The sequence below is a fragment of the Vidua macroura genome, chromosome Z (genome assembly GCF_024509145.1).
Source record: "Vidua macroura isolate BioBank_ID:100142 chromosome Z, ASM2450914v1, whole genome shotgun sequence".
Taxonomy (NCBI): domain Eukaryota; kingdom Metazoa; phylum Chordata; class Aves; order Passeriformes; family Viduidae; genus Vidua; species Vidua macroura.
Genome location: NC_071611.1, coordinates 41458893 through 41477249, shown reverse-complemented (window position 1 = coordinate 41477249; position 18357 = coordinate 41458893). Strand labels below are relative to the sequence as shown.

The 18357-nt window shown below is 40.0% G+C and overlaps 1 protein-coding gene across 1 annotated transcript in view; it reads left to right on the top strand.

The window, feature by feature from the left end:
• Nucleotides 1-18357, top strand: part of UNC13B (unc-13 homolog B) — a 210392-nt gene that overhangs the window by 116082 nt on the left and 75953 nt on the right. The window contains exons 11-14 of the mRNA XM_054003085.1: nucleotides 9415-9461; nucleotides 13753-13831; nucleotides 15547-15621; nucleotides 16285-16504. Coding sequence (XP_053859060.1) covers nucleotides 9415-9461; nucleotides 13753-13831; nucleotides 15547-15621; nucleotides 16285-16504 — 421 coding nt within the window. The remainder of the gene's footprint in view (nucleotides 1-9414; nucleotides 9462-13752; nucleotides 13832-15546; nucleotides 15622-16284; nucleotides 16505-18357) is intronic.

The following is an 18357-nucleotide window of genomic DNA, read 5'->3' as shown; positions in this document are numbered from 1 at the left end:
GAGAAAACCCTAGAGATGCCAGGAAGCAAAGCAGCCCAGACCCTGACAGCTAGACAGGGAAAGAGTTGGAACTAGATGATCTTTAAGGTCTCTACCAACACAAAACATTCTGTGATGATTCCTAATGATTCTGTAACTCTCTGAAACAGTGTTGTTTTGGCATGCATTTTTCAAGAAAGAGAAACTGCAGTTCTGTGTCCTGTTTTTAATATACTCAAGTTTGAGCCAAGCTTTTATTTCCTTCCTTTGGAAAAAGCATCATACCTGGAATGCAGTGCAATGTTGGTTTGCATTTTTCCCCAGCTGTAGATGAGAGTTTGTGTCTTATTTTAAAAATGTAATATTTTGTTAATAGCCTTTTCAGTTCCTGGATAAGGTCCACTGAAAACCCAGTTCTGCAGCTGTTTTTTGGTTCTGAACCTAAACCTCACATTTGCTCAAAAGTTCAGTTCAAGGTATTTTGTTAAATGTGTTCCTCCAGCAAGGGAATGGAAGATAAGTTTGGAGGTGTTGGTAAATATGCATGTTTTGGTGAATCAGAGATGATGCACTGGCATAAAGGTTTAAATTATTTATAGTTGAACACAGATGCAAATTACTGAAAGAACTTGGAACTTGGCAGATGCATATAAATAATTGCTGTGTTTAATTGGAAGTCAGAAGAAAAAAACATAAAATATCCCCTGAAAATCCAAGGAAGCTTTTAAAGTTTGAATTTGAAAAAAAAAAAGTATAAGTGAAGATGATGATAGTTTTAATTTGTTTAAAGTAAAGCCCTGAAATGCTAGAGATTTCATTATATTTAAGCTGACTGCTCAAAAGTGAAATTGTGAAAGAATTCTGTGATCAGGGTTTAGCCAAGTTAGTCACCACTGATGAAGCTGTGAGTGCATGTGCTGTAGTGAGGCACAAGGTTTTAAATCTGTGTCTGCAGTTACTCAGAGCTTTGCCAAATTTTACATTTGGCCTGAAACTGTCCCTAACTGCCTTAAATTGATGGGCCTTAGAAATCAAAGATGAATATGGATTTTAAGCCAAAATGGTTTTTTGTGTTTTTTAAAAAAATTACCCAAAAATTAGTCCAATGCAAAATTTATTGCTTTGTGTTTGTATAAAAATAAATTTGACCTATATTTGAGAAGCTCTACTGCCCTGAGGTCTTAAAATTTGGCAGTGCTAGCCTGTGTCAAGGAATTTTGTGTGGAAAATCAACCCCAAATGAGCGGAGTGAATACGCTTTTGAAAAATATGTAATTTGCATATGCTCACTGGTAGCTTGCTACTGTTGAGCTGTTGCATTGCCAGAGGCTCCATCTGTCCTCAGTGTTTTCCAGCTGGGGGCTAAAAGCCGGGTTTCCCTGCTTGACGTGACTGAGAGCCACAGCAGACCTGAGAAGGGACATGAGTCCAGGTCTCCCGCATCTTCTGCACTTCAAGACTCCACAGGAGAGGCCAGGAAGGAGTAGAGTTCAAATGCAAAGGAATTAAAAACCTAGGAATAAGGGATGCCTGGATCTGCCTGAGACACACTGAGACCACCCCAGGGACGAAGTCAGGAGAGGTTTGGCTTGGGTTGGAAGGGCATGGGGTGACTGTGTAAAAAGGACAAAACCAAAGGACTTGATGTGGAATTTTGTCAGTCTAGGTGAGAAGGTTTTACTTAATTAAACAGGACAGGCAGGATTACTTCAGAGACCAGTCAAGAAGGGTCCATGCAAAAAAAACCATGTTTCCATCTGAGTCTGGAAGGGACTTCAAGTTTCCTCAGTTTCTCCAGGTCAGCTATCTGTGCAGAGCAGACTGCCAAAACACAGCACGTGTGCCACACCAGTGGTTGCAGCATCCTGCTGCTTGTGATTTCTCCATTAGCTCCAAAGGTAAAGCCTGCAGGGTGGTCCAGAGGTTTTCTGTCCTAATGAGCATCCATGCAGGCATGTGTTAAGGCGAAAAATAGGATTTTTATTTTAGCTGCAATCCAGCACCTCGTTTGCTAAAGTAATTGACTTCTCCTTAGCGATGGAGTTAAAATAGCTTCTCTATTTTCCTGTCTTAGTGATTGCATGTCTGTAATTACACCCATATAGACAGTAACTTCAAAAACTATTTTTGCTTTTAAACCAATTTGAGTGTCTCCTGTTGCCATGAAGATATTCCTTCCCCTCCATCTTTCATACACAAATGAGTAATAGGATTCTTCTGTGCAGATAGAGAATTATCTGATTGGAAGACTTAAAAAATATCATGTCTGTACCGGAAGTTTTGAGTATGACTCTCATGTAACTTTACTAGCCTTGAAATTGCCTATCCATAAACATGAGATTTAGTGTAGGAGGCTCTGGACTTCTTTTCTTTTTTTTTTTTTTTTTTTTTTTTTTTGGATCAGAGGAAAATTGCCTAGATGTATAAATTCAGAAAATATCTCTCTGCATTATGATATTTGCAAAAGCAAAATGTGTTCTGTGGGAGCTGCCAGTTTCCTTGTACTGGGCAAAATATACAGGGAGTGAGGAAGGGAACAGGGGGGATGTTTCAGATGCAGTCTGGGGGAGAGGAGAACAAATTTGTTCCTCCTTATATTAAATCCAGGGTTTTTTTCCTGTATGATAAATGGCGGCTCCAATTCTGTGTTAAGATTACTTAAAATTCTTCAGCTAATGAATCAGGAACAGTAACTCTAAAAAGAGCTCTCAAAAGTATATATTTTAATGTATGTGCAGTTATGGATGAAATTTGATGAATTTAACTTGAGGTCTGATAGAGATTAATTGTCTGGTGCATGTCCCAGGAAGCACATGGGAAAACTCTGCTGCATGAACATGTTATCAACTTGAGGCAAACCTTTACCCCAGTTTCTATTAAAATAATTTTACAGAACTCATAGCAGAAATCTGGTCTACTAACTTTTGTTCCTTTCCTTCTTGTCTTTTTTTTTCTTTCTTTCTTTGCAGAAGGAGGTAGAGGAGAGCTCCAGGTTGTACATGTTGTCCCTTGTAACCAGCATCTCTTTCTGAAACCCCTGTGTGTGCTTGTCTCGTCTTCCTGTAGCCAATTGCTCCTGCTGAGGCGCTGAAATTCAGTTTAGCATGTCGTGATTGTCTGAGGCATTGTTAACACTGTGTATGAGTTAAGAGTCTGTTCAGTGCCTATGACCTTGTACAAAGAGGAAAACATGAATGCTTGGAGTGATCTCCTCCCTTTGGTGCTCTGTGGGGTGTGTGTGATGTGCACAGGCACCGCATTAGCAGAGGACAAGTTGTTCATCCTGTCTTTTCCAGTCTTCCTCTTTATGAATCTTGTTTAAACCAAGTATTTCCTCATTTTTCTTCAGTTATATTATTTCATTTCATCTCTGTTTGGCTTGTCCACTTTCATCAATTAAAGTCAAAAGTGCATGTAGGCTGTAGCAGTGAGATTAATCAAACCTGGATGCTGAAAGATGTCTGCTGCAGATCCCATGCCTTTTTAGGTAGTCATTTTGCTTTGAACAGGGCCCTGTGCCCCATGGGAAGGGCAGAACCTTGTCCTTAATACACAGAGTTGTTGTCTTTCTAGACATGGACTGGTTACCTCTCTGTCCATTATCCTGTGGGCAACAAGTAACACTTTCCTCCTAGGAGGATCTGCAGAATTGTTTTGTTTACTGCTGTGGGCTTTGTCAACAATTGTGTTAGCAACTGTATCTCGTGTAGAGAAATTACTGGCTTTTGGAATCTCAGCTCTTTTATTTTCATTACTCTGTGCTGTGTGCATTCAGTGCCTGCTGTGTTTCTCCCCCTCCTGTAGTTGTATAAATAAGACAAAACTAGCTTCCAGGAGAAGCTGAACCTTGCATGGATTTTTGGGCCTCCATGCAGATGTCATCCCTTGAGTCTGATGAATTTGTGTTTCTAAGCTTTATTGGCTCATATGTCAGCAGTTCTGTTTCCTTCTTCCGGGTAAATATCTGTCAATTAATGCTTTTTCAGGAATGCAGAGATACCTGGTGTCAAATATCAGTGTTAAATTCAGTCCCCTTTTGACTTCAGTGCAAAACCACTGTAACCTCCTTTAAACTGTTCATCTGGCAGCTGGAAAGGTGGTACTGGATGATATATCAGTTGGAAGGAGCTTCCTTTGGGGCTTTTCAGCCCTTAATAAATGGATGCTATTGCGGAATACAGAATGAATTTAAAATAATCCCTTGCCTTGTTGAAGCTTTGGATTCCATGTAAATTCCAGCATACTTGAGTGAATGAAGACATTGAACCACAAGACTGACTTAATTGGGAAGATTTAGTTCAGTCTGACTCTGTTAATGCTACTGAAGAAATGCTCTAATTAGGCATGACCAGAAGTTTAATTTAGTCAGTTGCTCCTTGTTTTAGCCTGATTCAGATTAACCTATATCTAACTGAGACTTTTGAGGTTTAATAAAAAAAAATAATGGTATTTGAAAACAAGTTAGGATGATTTTCAAAACAAATGAGATGTCATTATTGATTTTTCTATCTGTTTAAATAAAGCAGCATAAAGCAGCTTTACATGTTTTACATCTGTTTTGTATTTTAAGAGGATAATGTGCTAGACACAGTACTTAGATGTGATGGAAAATGACATTGTTAGGAAGCCTTTTATGTGGAGAGCTAGATTTATATAAAAGGCTAATAGATCTGTGGATGTTCTTCCTTGTGGTGCTACAGACTTTGTGATTTCTTATTTTATTTCTTTTTTTGCCCCTCTGTCCATTTTACGCTCTTTTGCTTCTACAGAAGTGCGTAATTGTTCTGTCCATTAAAGTATCTTCTTGTCGATGAGAGAATTTGCAAAATTTTAAAATTGCAGCTTTGTTAAATAACTTCTCAATTATTTCTAAGGCCAGCTGTGCTTTTCCTGAGTAAGCAAAACTCCTGTTGTTGGCTTTATAGGCTTCACCAAACACTGCCTTCCCTATGACTGAATACTTTTTCCTTAAGTAGCCATGTCTGTTGCCTTGTTTAATCCAGGGCCTTAAATTTATGCTGCTCTGTCACTGACATTGTTTTTCTAACTGATTCTTGGTTCATAAGAGACTTTTAATTACTTGGAGAAGACCTTTCAGCAGCTGGTTACAGTATGTTTTACTGTGGGTGAATATACTGCAGTATTAGGGGTGACAAGCACTTCCCCATTTTAAAGTATTTGTTGGACAGTAGGTATAAAAAAGTCATTCACCTGCCTCAGAAATGAAAAAAAAAAATCAAATAAGGATGTGATGGTCTGTTTTACTTACATTTTTGTTTCTCCATTGTTTCAGTGCTCTTATATGTGCTTACTGGAAGTTAAAAAAAAAATCAGTCTGATGTGGCTGCTTTCAAGGAAAGATTGAGTGACAGAGCTGTGCAGGGAAGGCCATAAGCCAGCAAAACACTTTCTGTGACTTGCAGCATGTGGATGGATGACAGGGTGTTAAATGTGTCTTCTTTCCCTTTGCCTTCCCATTTGTCCTTGGGAAAGACAGGGCAAAAAACTCTCACAGGTGTTGTAGTGTTCTTCTCACCTGCCTGTTGTTTCTGCTGCTTGCCCAGACTCTGACCAGTTCAGGCTGAACTTGAGGACATCCATGCCTGGTGACAAATCCCAGGGCAGCTGCTGGAACCCTGCTGTGTCCTGGCGTGGTTGCTACCTTTGGAGAGATGGGAACTCTCCACCTGCAGCAAATCCATCTGGATGGACAGTACTAGTATTTGCTTGCTTTAAATGAGGAGGAATATATGAAGAGTTCTTACCCTCAAGAGGGGTGCAAACTATGGATTACTTTGTTTAGCTGGCATTGCTGGAGATGTCTTAAACCCTCATGCCAGCACTTGTAGCTAATGCAGCCTCTGCTTCTTTGACTACTCTGGTTCTTTGACTGACTTTGTCAGTGCAAGAAGGGACTGCAGAGGACTTCTTGGTGACTGCCACTGTGTGATATTATGCCATTTCTTTTTTATATACACCTCCCAGTGTTATTCTGTAAAACTGTTACGGTTTGGTGTCTGCTTCTCCTTTTGAAAGGCTTCCACAGAGCTGTCATTGTGACACAGCTTTGAATTTTCATCCTCTGTTTAGCTGTAGTTCTTCTCCCATTCACCTGCCTGTTGAACAAACACAGGAAAAGGTTCTTTCTGCTAGAGTAAGCAAGATGTTTTGTTCATCTTACAGGATTTACATACTCAGCTGCTTTTGCCGTTTTCCTTTGTGATTATTTTTTACTTTGATGCAAAACAAAAAAAATTCATATGCTTTTCTGAAGGAATCATGCCAACATAGTACAAAAGTATTTATGCTTTTACCTTTGTGGAGACATTTCATTGGACTTACTCTATGGATTATGTTCTCTTTCTGCCTGGCTGTATCATAGAGGCTTATAGTCAGTGTGATGACTAGAATTCAAATCCATTGTTTCATGCTTTTCTCCACTTGGAACACCTTGTATGCAGTCAAATTCATGGCAGCCTTTGGGGCTTTGACCTTGCCATTTTTCCCATGTTTGACCCTCCATTGCTGCAGTATTTGCCGCTGTCAGTTCTTTCTACTGGACCTATGAGTTCAGTGTCAATAATTCTGGGTTTGTCATTTCCAGATTTTATCAGCAGATCCTACTTGCTCCCACTGGCTTCCTTTTTGTGTTGTCTATGGCTGACTCAGTTACAGTTGCTTGTTTATCCACCTGAAAGCTCCTTCCTCCTCCTCAGCTTACCCGGTCTTAATATTAATGTCACATGGCACTGCATCAAAAGGTTTTTTTTTTTGAAATGAAAATTCAGTTCATCATTCATTTTATGGTTAGAGAAAGATACTTGTTTTGTGAAACAAAACCAGGGGCAAATTTGGTTGCGCCTATGTTATATTTTTTCCTGTTTTTCAATAGCCTCCATCTTAATTCTTTCCTTCATGTTTGCTCAGAACCCTTTCAAGCTTTTGAAGCCAGTAATGGTCCTACACTAATCTGGATCACATTTCCCTACTCCACACATACACACTTTAACTGTGAGTACTGCATTGGCTCTTCTATAGTCTCAAGGCATCAGCCCTCTTTTGATGGCTGTCAGGTGCTGGTTCTCTTGGCATTTTCTCAGGGAGAAGGCTGCCTGCCACAAATTAGCTCTTTATTTCAGCAGGTGATAACTCCTGCTTTCACACAGTCATCACCTGCTTTGGCCCTGCATCAATATTGCCACTTACTGAAAGCTCTTTCTTTTGTTTTGTGCTATTATGCCCAGATCATTTTCAATCTTGACACTAGAGAAGCTCTGCCTTTTGTTTTTATTTGCATGTCTGAAAGGCTTGGGAAAAATACATTATATTTTTGCTCATTTTTTTAAAATGATCTGCAACTCCTGGCAAGTTTTACTTTACACATCACAAATCTGGCACATGATGTAGGTTTGCTTCCTGATCATACTTTCTGCCCACCCCACGTTCACATTCCTGGCTGTTCTCTGTTGACTGGTGGTTGCCTGTAGGACATTTCTTAACTAGGTAACAGTTTTCCCTATATCTTTCTTTCCCCCTTTTTCCCAGATTCTTGATGCTCTTCTGGTCTCCAGTCTGCAGTGAACACACTGTTTTGTGATCTGTTAATGTCTCAGATATCAGTCACATTTCATTCTCACGTAAAATGATTAAAAACTTTGTTATTAATGACTCCTGCTATCAATGTTGCCAGTGTCCAACCATGACAGCCACGTTGGCGTTTGTCACTCTTTGTCATTCAGCGCAGCTGAGCCATCAGTCTCAAGCTCAGTCCAGTATGAAACCTTTGTCCATTTTAGTGTTACTTTCTACGCACAGCTCTTCCAAGTGTTCAGATGCAAAGGTAGAGATGTCTTCCCCTGTGTGCTTAGAAGGATCTGGTTGCATTTACTTCATGAAATCTCTCTTGACCAGTAGTTGGTTCAGATCCCTCTGGAGAAAATGCAGATTTCAGGCTAAGGGGTTTTGGTAGCAAAGCTTGTGGACCCTGGTGTGCTGCTGCAGCTGTGGGGAAATATGCATGGTACTAGACTGTGGGTCTGGGCCCGTTCCTGCTCGGCAGGCCTGATTGTGTCCATTCTATGGATAACATCATACTGTTCAATCTGTTTAAATACAAGCATTATTAATGTGTAGTCTTTAAATCTGCCAATTCCCTAATTTGTAGGACTCAAAAATACAAAGTTTGGACATCTGCTTCTGTTCAAGTTGTTACCTCAAAGAGAACTCCTTTGCTTGGTTATTTCAGCTCTTCTTGGGAGTCTTGGCCTGTCACCTGTGAACAGTATGGGGTTGTACAACTCACACAGAGCACAGGTTAGAAAAAAAAAAGGAAAAGAAAAAAGCACTTTCTTCTGAGGCTGTGTTCCTTTATCTTGCATAAAGTTGGATCTTATTTCCTGACTCAAGCTCCTTTACTTTGTTGACTCTCAGGCTGTGAGTTCCATGGCTGGAAATACTTTCTTTTCCACTATGTGCAAGTTGCAGCCTCCTTTTTCTTTTGGCAGATATGATTATCTGAGGTTGGAGTTTTAGCTATTAGCATTGTGACCTGCTTAGCCGTGTGTGAAAGCAGCATTTCTTTCAGGGAGTGCAGGAGAATATACGACCTGTGAGCTGAAACTAAGGTGTTTCCAGTTACGGGTAGCTATTTTCCCCTTATCCAGAACCTATTGTTTCTTCCAGGTACATTGCAAATGTTGAAATACTTGCCACTTCTAATTAGTCCACTCAAGATCCACAGAGAAACACTCTATAAATGTAGTCTTAATATGAACATAAAAACATGGTTTGAATTCATAAATATGAATCCCCACATTTGCAGTCTATGGTGTTTTCCATCACACTGTGGGATCCCTGTTGACCTGCAGGTGGTGGCCCTTGTTTCATGCGTGTTAGACATTAAATACTTTCAAATAAATGAGCGAAGCTGTAATGGGACCTCTCTGCTTAGAAGACTAAAGAGTCTTTCCATCTGGGCACAAAGCAAAGCTCACAAGTGTTCACACAGAGGTTTGTGTTAGTCTGTCATTTGTGCATTTCATACAAGGGCTTTTAATTTTTAACATCTTCATTGTAACCACATTCATGTTAAGTGGTGACGTGTAGTAACAGGAGCTCTCCAATAACTTGTTGGAGTTGGAAAAAAATAAAACGTTTGTCTTCAAGACTACATTTTGAATGAGTAGTTGCACTGAATAGGCTCTTCAGATTCCAGTCCTGGCTGTTCAATGAAATGGCATGGTCTGTCTGTCTGTATGACTTACCCTGGCATCTTGGTCACTGGAGATGCTTTTGAACGAGTTTCTGTATGCATTTGCCTGCATGCAGTGTGGTCTGTTACCCTTTCTGCAGAATGCAATAAAAACACTTCTCTGGTGTTTCTGGAAACTAATTTAATGTTTTGTTTTTTTTTTTTTTTCCCTTCTCCCACTTCAGGGCCAAGATGAGGCTGATCCATCAAAACCACCCTGGCTCAAAGGAGGGTAAGTGGTATTTTGAGACCTTTTATCCCTGTATTTATAATTAGAGTGTACTTTAGAACTCTGCAGTTCAAGTAAAATAAAAATAGCATTTATGATGTTTTTAATAAAATAATCAAGTGGCCAAACCTCACTGAAGGCCAGGCTGCTGCTGTATTTCAGTCTGTTTAGCAGTGGAGGTGGGATATGCAGCTCTTCCACAGAGACCTGTCGTTAAGAGCAAGGCTATAGTTGCAATGTATAATCTATAATGTGTTGGTGGCAAGTGCTTATGGCAGGAGTATTAAATAATTGCTACTGAGCACCTCAGAGTGGTCCCCATGAAATCCTTTCTCCTGGATCGGTCATTGGTGGCAGCAGAGGGGAAAGAATAGCTCTTAAAAGAAGAGGATAGGTTTGGGGGAGTCTTCTGTATTTGCAGTGATTCCTTGTGTAGTTAAAACTGCACTAACTCTAGAAATGATTGCAGTTTGTGTTTTTAAAGCATTGATCATCATGCCTGTTTTGCACAGATGAGAGTGAGCAGGTCGTGCATTCTCTCCACAACACACTGCTTGCAGCAAATGAAGCAGGCAAATTCTGTTTGTAATTGCAGCATGACACTCTGTGGTAATAGGTGCCAGCATGGCAGCTTCCCTGAGGTCCTCTGGCAGGAAAAAGACAATGACACATTTTACAGGTTATGTACCTGGTACATGGTCAGGGTGATCTGGTTTGATGGTGGGGCACCCATTAGGAGCTGTCAGTCAGCAGCAGCAAGATTCATCCTGAAATCTCAGCCAGACATTGGCTTAGTACATGCCTAAGTTAATTCTCATTCTACTGAAGGAAGCTTCCCTAATAAAACATGAAGTTAAATTGGAGGCTTCTTTATATGGCTTTCTGCTTTTGGAGTAATTGTTCTGTGGTGTTGGTATTCCCACAAATCTTCACCTGTGGATGCCTGGAGCTGCCTAGCAACCCTCTGCTTTTCCCCGGGAACCTGGGACTTAGTGAGTGGGCTGCTGGAGAATTGGCAATTTGCAGGAGCAGGAGGCAGTGATTTATTTTAACTATAAACAAAACAGCACCTTCTCCTGCTTGAACAATGAGACAGTGTACTTGTTTTATTGGCTCATGCACATCAAATTATTTCCTAGTCTGGAAGGTGGATACACCTACAAGTCCTGAATTACTTAAACATGTCTTGTCAATTCGAGGCATTGTTTGCTGTAGTCTGTAATTTTTTTCTTTTCTATGCAAGATACAGCTAAACAGTCTGGCTAATGTAGTTTTGACAAAAGTTTGTCATACTCAGTCATCCTGTGCAAGGGATTCCCAGAGAAGATGTTTGTAGGTGGTAAACCTTTAATTCTACCCTTAGCCACATTTTGGCTTATTAGCCTCAAAGTATATTAAATTATGTTTGGAGTTGTTCTTTGAATGGGAAGATTAGAGCTGTGGTGTCCTTTGAAGGAAGTAGTCATCCTCTGTCATTGCAAACCATTTTAGCTTGCTTAGATTGTCAAGATTTAATGGAAGCTTCTGCATGATACAACTTGTATTAAAAGATTAATACATGCTTTAAGCAGTTTTTATTTATAGTATAATGCAACAGGAGCTTCCTGTCTGTAATCACTGGCTTTGGAGATATCACTTAAAAAAAAAAAAAAAAGGTGCAATTGATATTATGAATCCGTCTCTGAGTGCAGTATCTCATATCTATATTTTTTATTTATTAGTGCAAATTATCTTCTCATACAGAAATGCTCTTCACTCCTCAATACAGCTTTCCATAATAACGCTATAAATATTACATCCACTGCAGAGGAGAGTAACCCTATTACATATAAATAAAACTGCACTGTGCATATTTGAGGTACTGTCAATTCTTCTGTTATTAAGCAAGGTAGCAATTGTGCTTGAATAAAGGGACTGAGGTAGCTAAAAACACAACACTTTTGAAAATTAGGAACTGTTGCTGAATTGTTTTTATTAATATTAACAAGCTAAAAGCAGGTCATCTGGGTGTGTAACTATGTAGGTACTAGGACACCTCTCTTCAGTGACAAATACAAGACCTTTCAAATACGTTTGTCATCCCAGTTTATCACTGTTTCTCTCATAAACCTCAATCTATCAAAAGTATTTTGCAACAAACCAAGTTGTAACTAGACATGTCTCTCAAGCACAATAATTTATATAGGCTCATCTTGAATTTATAAAGTATGCAATTTTAATGTTCTTCTTTCCTGGGAAATGTCCGAGTATCACTGTTTCCTTTCAATTAAATTAGAAAAGAAAATTGAAATCATGTAGGAAAAAAAACTGTTAGCAGGAGCATTAACCCTGGAGTTTTACTTGTGATCATTTTGTTGCATCTTTTCAGGTTATACACTCTACTTTTCAATTTTATATATGTTTTCATAATTCAAGGGATTTACACAAATCCTTGACACAAAGCTTATCAATAAGCTGTGTTGTGGTTTAAGTACTCCTGGGATTCTTTGCATCATTTGAGTAGTCTTCTGTGACACCTATTTTATTCCAAAACAGTATCACCAGTATCAGGAAGGTTTTATAGCATAAGGACAGCAGACAAATGTGGCAATATAAACATATTTCTTACTTCTTTATGTGGGTGAGATTTTTCTATAATAAGTCAGAAGGGATTTTTGCAGTATGACTTGGTCAAAAAGTTTTTCTGGAATTATCTATCAGAAATTATGATAGCCTCTGGTAAAAAAAACAGCGTGGCCTCACTCTGAGGATTTCCAGTGTTGGAAAACTGCACTGTTGGTAAACTGTGGAGCTGACAGAACTCTTGCAGTTACATATGACTGCTCACCTTCCCACCAGGCTTGTTCAGCCAGCAGCAGCTCTCAGCTCAGCCATGGCTTGGACACATCACCCTCCTACACCCCATCAAAAAAGTCAATTATACTATTACAATTCTGTCACATGTTTCTGTAATGGACTGTTTTCCTCTTTGTCACAGCCTCATGCTAGGTTGTGTTGTGACATCCTTGTCCATTCCTCAGCTATAGCATAGGTTTGGTCACGCTGGATGTTTTGCTGTTCAGGTTTTGTTTGCATTTGGCTGTATTTAAGGGGGCTTGAGTAGGCTTTGCTCTCTAGTGGCTGCAGGTTGCCTCTTGTCATTTATCAACCTCACAATTTTCACGGCATGTGTGAGTTTGTAGTGGTAGTTTGATTTCCTAGATTGTTTTGAAAAATAGTTTTTATGGCTGTATGAACAGTTTGTCCCATACTCCCTTTTCCTGTAATTTTCCTGCAGAGCATTTTGACTGGTTATGTGGTACCAAATCAACAAAATAACTAGGCTGAAATTGCTAGCCAGTTTATCACACAAATACCAAAACGTGTAAGCCAGAGTGGCAGGGAGTGAAGACAAATGGCTAAGGATGGAGAGGCAAAGGGTTCCTTTGTAATCCTTTGTTCTCTGTAATCAAAAAGACGACCTCAGAAACCATATTCTTAAAGTTAGCAAGGCCTGAGACCAGACTGGAGATGGGGAGGGTGAGAGAGACACTGAGAGGTGCTGCAGATTTTGCCTGCTGGGCTTGGGTGTTCATTGTAGGAAGGAAGCTACAGCAGAGAGGTGCATGCTCAGTTTCCAGCTTTAGGAAAAAAGCATTATCTAAAGTCCTTAGAGATGGATGCATTTACTGGAGGCCTTTAAGCTGGATTAATACACCGTCTTCAAGGACAGGGTTACATCCATGTGGTGTTAACAGTAAGTGGAAGGATCCAGGTATAATTATCCAGGCTGGTGTCATTGGGAGGGGGAAGTAGGTTAGAGTGTTATATTTCATCAGGCTCTGACTGTTGTTGGGGTAATTGCCCTTTTGCTCCATTGTCACTTCTACCAGCAAATGCATATCTCTTGTCTGTACAGGTCTGCATGGCTTGAAATGCTGAGCACCACAAATGGTCTCTTTTATAGAAATAAAAATAATAAATTTTCTCCTCCGATGTCAGTTTTTTCCTAATAATTATACGGTCCTCAGGGGCCAGTATTAAGTGTGTTCTAGACTAGAATCAGAAGATGGCAGCATCCTGCCCCAGGGCTGGTCCTCTTTGACATGCTCCCTCCTAACCACCAACACCAGGCAGGAATATGTGGATTTTTGCATGTGAAGAAGATAAACACTTAATCGTTTTTAGCATTAACTTTACACTTTCTTAAGTATAATCTTCTGTTTTTTCTTGCTCCAGTAAAGCATCCCCCCTCTTCACCCCTCTCAACTCTGAATTAATTAGGGGTTTTTTTTTTCCCCTCCTGAATTTCCAGGCCTGCAGGTGGTCTCTATGGCATCGATAGCATGCCTGATCTGCGCAAAAAAAAGCCAATTCCACTTGTCAGTGATCTGGTAAGAGATTTGTTTGCTTCTCTTCTGCCTCACAGCATTTACACAGCTGGCTTTACTTTCTTGATATATGGGCACATTCATTGTCACTCCAAGAAGCTCAAGCGTTTTGTTAAATTAATTCTTATGCTAAAGGACTAGGAGTACTGCTTGAAAAATCTCATTGGGAATGAGCTATGGTTTTGTAGACAATTTCATTCATTTCACAGAATTAGCGTATTTTTCATGTTTTTATCCTTTCTGTTTTACACAAAATATTTGATTATTTTCAGGCCTGCATAATTTTAAAAGGTTTTGCTAAAAATCACATACCTTAGGGAAAGTTACAATGTCCGTGTGAGGTGTGGCAGCTTACCAGAAGGCTGGAATTTTAAAGGATAGATAAACAAGCATATGTGGTTGGATTTTAAAAGCTACTTGCAATATTGCCAGTAGATTTCTGCACTGAGGAAGCATGAGAACCAAGTGAATAATAAGGACAACTTTCGTATGCTTGTATGATATGGTGAAATAAGGCTTCTGCAGGACAAATGGTTTTCTGTTGGTTGTATTCAGTACACGTAGCAATTTCATACTTGAGAGAAATGCTGTAACAGCTGAAAGACCAAAGTTTCTATATCCTGTAATTGATGTGAAAAGATGCATACAATTTTGTCTGCCAGCTTATACATGGGCAGCTTGGTATGTGTCTAGCTAACTGCTTGTGTCTTAAATTGTTGCAATAATGGCATTAACTTGTGTTACTTCCCTTGAATGCATTCATTCTCTCTCTTCACAGGCCATGGTAAGTCGAGGTGAAGACTATCCATCAAGTCTTAACCAGAAAAAAAACCCCTTACTTTATGTTATTTCCCCCTCTACTTCTTTGCTTTTTGTTTTGAACCTGCCTTATTGCAGTGAACGCATATCCAGCACTCTGTCGTGCTCCATCACTGTTGGAATGAACTTTTTCAGTTTCTCTTGAAACAGCATAAAGCAGAATATAAGTGGTGCAAAACTGATAAAGTTGGATGATTTCAAAGCAAATGCTGCTGTCTTTAAGTATCCTTCTCTGCCTTCATGTTACTGGAGTGGCTGTAGAAATCCCTTGTATGCCACTGTGAGGTGCTGCAAAGACAGTGCCCTCTGCTGTCCACAGCTGCAAAGCAGTGTTGGTGTGATGTGAAAGGCTGTTCTCCGAGGGGAAAATGCAGTTCATTGTGTTCAGTGATGGCTGATGAATGTGATACACCGTCACATTCAAACCTCTGCTCCCAATTCGCTCCCCTTTCTTTTATCCTTATTACTTGCAACCTCCTTACTGTCACATTTTGGGGTGTTGTATGTTTTGTAAAGCTGGTGAAATAATCTCCCTTTGGATATGAGTGAAGTTAGATACACAAAAGTGAGTCTGTTGTAGTGACTACAGACAGTAGAAGGGCTACTGTTACTACCAGAATGTAAAAGTGAAGATGGGAACCCAGGTTTCATTGACAATTCTTGCAGAGAAACAAATAGAAAGTACTAGTGTGAGACTGATTATGGACAGATGGAAACAAGTTCGGGAACTTTCAGAGTATACATTTGACTCCTCTGAGATGTGAGGAACCAACTTAAATGCAGTAGATTGCTGGTTTGGTGTCTGGCATGACAGAGTCCCCTCGCTAACATCTCTGGGCCTGTAATGCCATTGCACTTGTAAATGTTGGTGGTGAATAACAAAGTTTCTTCTTTCCTAGTCACTGGTTCAATCCCGAAAAGCCGGAATTACCTCAGCAATGGCTACTAGAACATCTCTCAAAGATGAAGAGCTGGTAAGTGGGAGGGTTGTTTGACTTCTCTTAATTTTTACTAAGCAAATTAAAGGGATTTGTCTGTCTGAGATTCACAGCCAGCTTCACAGATGTCTAGAAATATAGATGCAAAGCTTCCTGTATAATTTGGTCAAAGAAACTAAACATGTAAAAGTAATATTTAATGTATCAATATAATCCTGAAAAATGTAGAAACATAGAATCACAAAATATGCTGAGTTGGACAGACACCCATCAGGATCATTGAGTTCAGCTCCTGGTCCTGCATAGGACACCACAAGAGACATCATCTGCCTTGATGGTGTTATCTTGATCTCAGTAATCTTATCATCATGGTGTTGTCTTGATCTCAGTAATCTTATCATTTTCTTGTGTGCTATCTGCCATAATGGACAGTGTGTGAAACTTGCTTAATTCAAGATATTTCTCATCCACAAACATTAATTGTTGTCTTCCAATTTTTTTAATGCCTGGGGAGACATTTTTGGAAGGCAAGAGTTGTCCTCTGACACTGCATGTAAAAATTTGATGCATTTGTCTACGTCAAATATGTAGCTTTATAGCACTGGTCATACCTTTTCCTGTAAAACTCTTGCATTAACCAGCAAAAATAGGCTTAGTCACCTCCCTGGATATTGGTTTACATGTGCTTTTGCCTTTCAGAAATCTCATGTCTATAAGAAGACCTTGCAAGCCTTAATTTACCCCATCTCTTGTACAACCCCACACAACTTCGAGGTGTGGACAGCCACAACTCCTACCTACTGCTACGAGTGTGAGGGCCTGCTGTGGGGCATCGCACGGCAGGGAATGCGCTGTGGGGAGTGCGGGGTCAAGTGCCATGAGAAGTGCCAAGACCTGCTCAATGCTGACTGCCTGCAGAGTGAGTAGTGGCCACTGGAGTGTGGCTGTTCCAGAAACGGTTGCCAGAGCTGTCCTAAATGTACTGCTGATATCTCAGGGATCAGTGAAGCTGCAGTGATTAAAGTGACTGTGTGTTTTCTGAAAAGGTGCCATTGGGCTAAACCTACTTCCTGGTGGCACAGACAGCTCCACTGATGCAGAAAAACTTCACAGCATTGCGCTTGATGTCCTTTAAAAGAAGGCTTAATTCTTTACTCTTTCATGTCTGTTTGTTGGTTTTGGCTATTTTTTGTTTGCTGGTTTGGTTTTTTGTTTTGTTTGCTCTGTTTGTGTCAGCTCAGGTTGTGTATTTGCTAGCATATCCTGCATTGAAGTATGGATTGGATGAATAGGTTATGAGGCTGAATATTCTCACATTTGTTCTATCCCCCCTGCCCTGGTATTGCAGTCAGGTTGCTTGTTCCAACCATCAGTCTGTGCCACTGTTTTAAGCTTTTTAGAGCAGCACTGGACTCCTGCTTAGGGTATAGAGTTCCTGGACTTGTCTTGGGTTATCTGTACCAACAGCAGCCTGGGAAGGCATTTTGTCTTTTCAACAGTAGGCCTGTTTGTCTGAACCACTTTAGAGACCTAGGGCTGAGTTAACAGAAATGATGAGTCAGATACAAAGGTGTTGTTTGAGTTTATGGGCAGTATTTCATCTTCCTGCTAGAATTTCTGATTATTTTGTTGGTGTAAAAAGCTAAGTAAAAACCTAAGTCATCTCTTCAAGGAGCTCTGTAACCTTGCAGAATAAATGACACCTTACACAAACAGTGGAGAAGTTTAAAAGGAACTTGATGAAGTGGGGGGGGGAAGAGAAAAGGTATTCATTTAGGCATCTGCCTTGGTCCAGTTGTTCTTATTTGCTTGAAATACCATTTCTTAACTCAGTCTGAAATTTATGTTCCTGCTTGAGAGCAAAATATCTCAGTCTAAATAGAATAGAAATTTCTTCCATGTGTGTTAAATGTTGATTAGGAAGGTGTGGCTCTTTTTATTCACCCTTCTTGTCACTGTAGCTTGATGGACTAAGTCTAAGGAATCAGGAAAGTTTGTCAAGTATGAAGGGACTTACTGCAAATTCTTGTCAGCAGTTCTATGAATATAAAAAGTCAGACCTTGTGTCTGCCTTAGGCTGTTTGGGAAAGCCAGACTTGAGTGATTCAGCAAGGGATACCAGAGAATCATAGGTAATTTGTTTTTTCTTATAACTCTTCTTAAAACACCTGAAGGGATGTTGTTTATATTTGTATTTTTGATGTGTGCAAAGTCTTAAATTTGTCATAGTTAAGTCTAGGGCTATTTGCAATGGTTTATTTGTAAGATACATCTGATCCTGGCCCAACACCTCTGTCCCCCAGTTGCTTAGTGGTTCTAGATTTGTCTTTGGGGGCTGGGAAGTGAGTTTAGCATTTGAATGGTTCCATCATTGGTACTTAGGCTTTGTTGAGACATTCCTGTGACTAAGCAAAGAGCTGTGGTATTGCATTTGGTCCAGGAGAATGTAGTTTGGTTGTAGCTCAGTTTTCTGTCACAGTCTGATGCACAGGGTCAATTTCTGAGAATAACGTTTTTATTTCTGGAGTTCACCTGCTAACTGGTAGTTTTCAGTATTTGAGGTGAAAAGCTCAAGGCATCCAGGCTTGATTCAGATGCATACCCATGATGCTGTAATGTTGCAAGGGAATTGTGATCTCTCAGGGAGAAATCTGCGGAGAACAGAGGAGGATTAGGTTTGCACCAGCAGCGGAGAGGAAGCAGGCACAAAGCTGTTGTACAGAACAGCGGTCCTGAAGTTGAAAACAGCAGGGAAAAACCTCTGTATTAAAG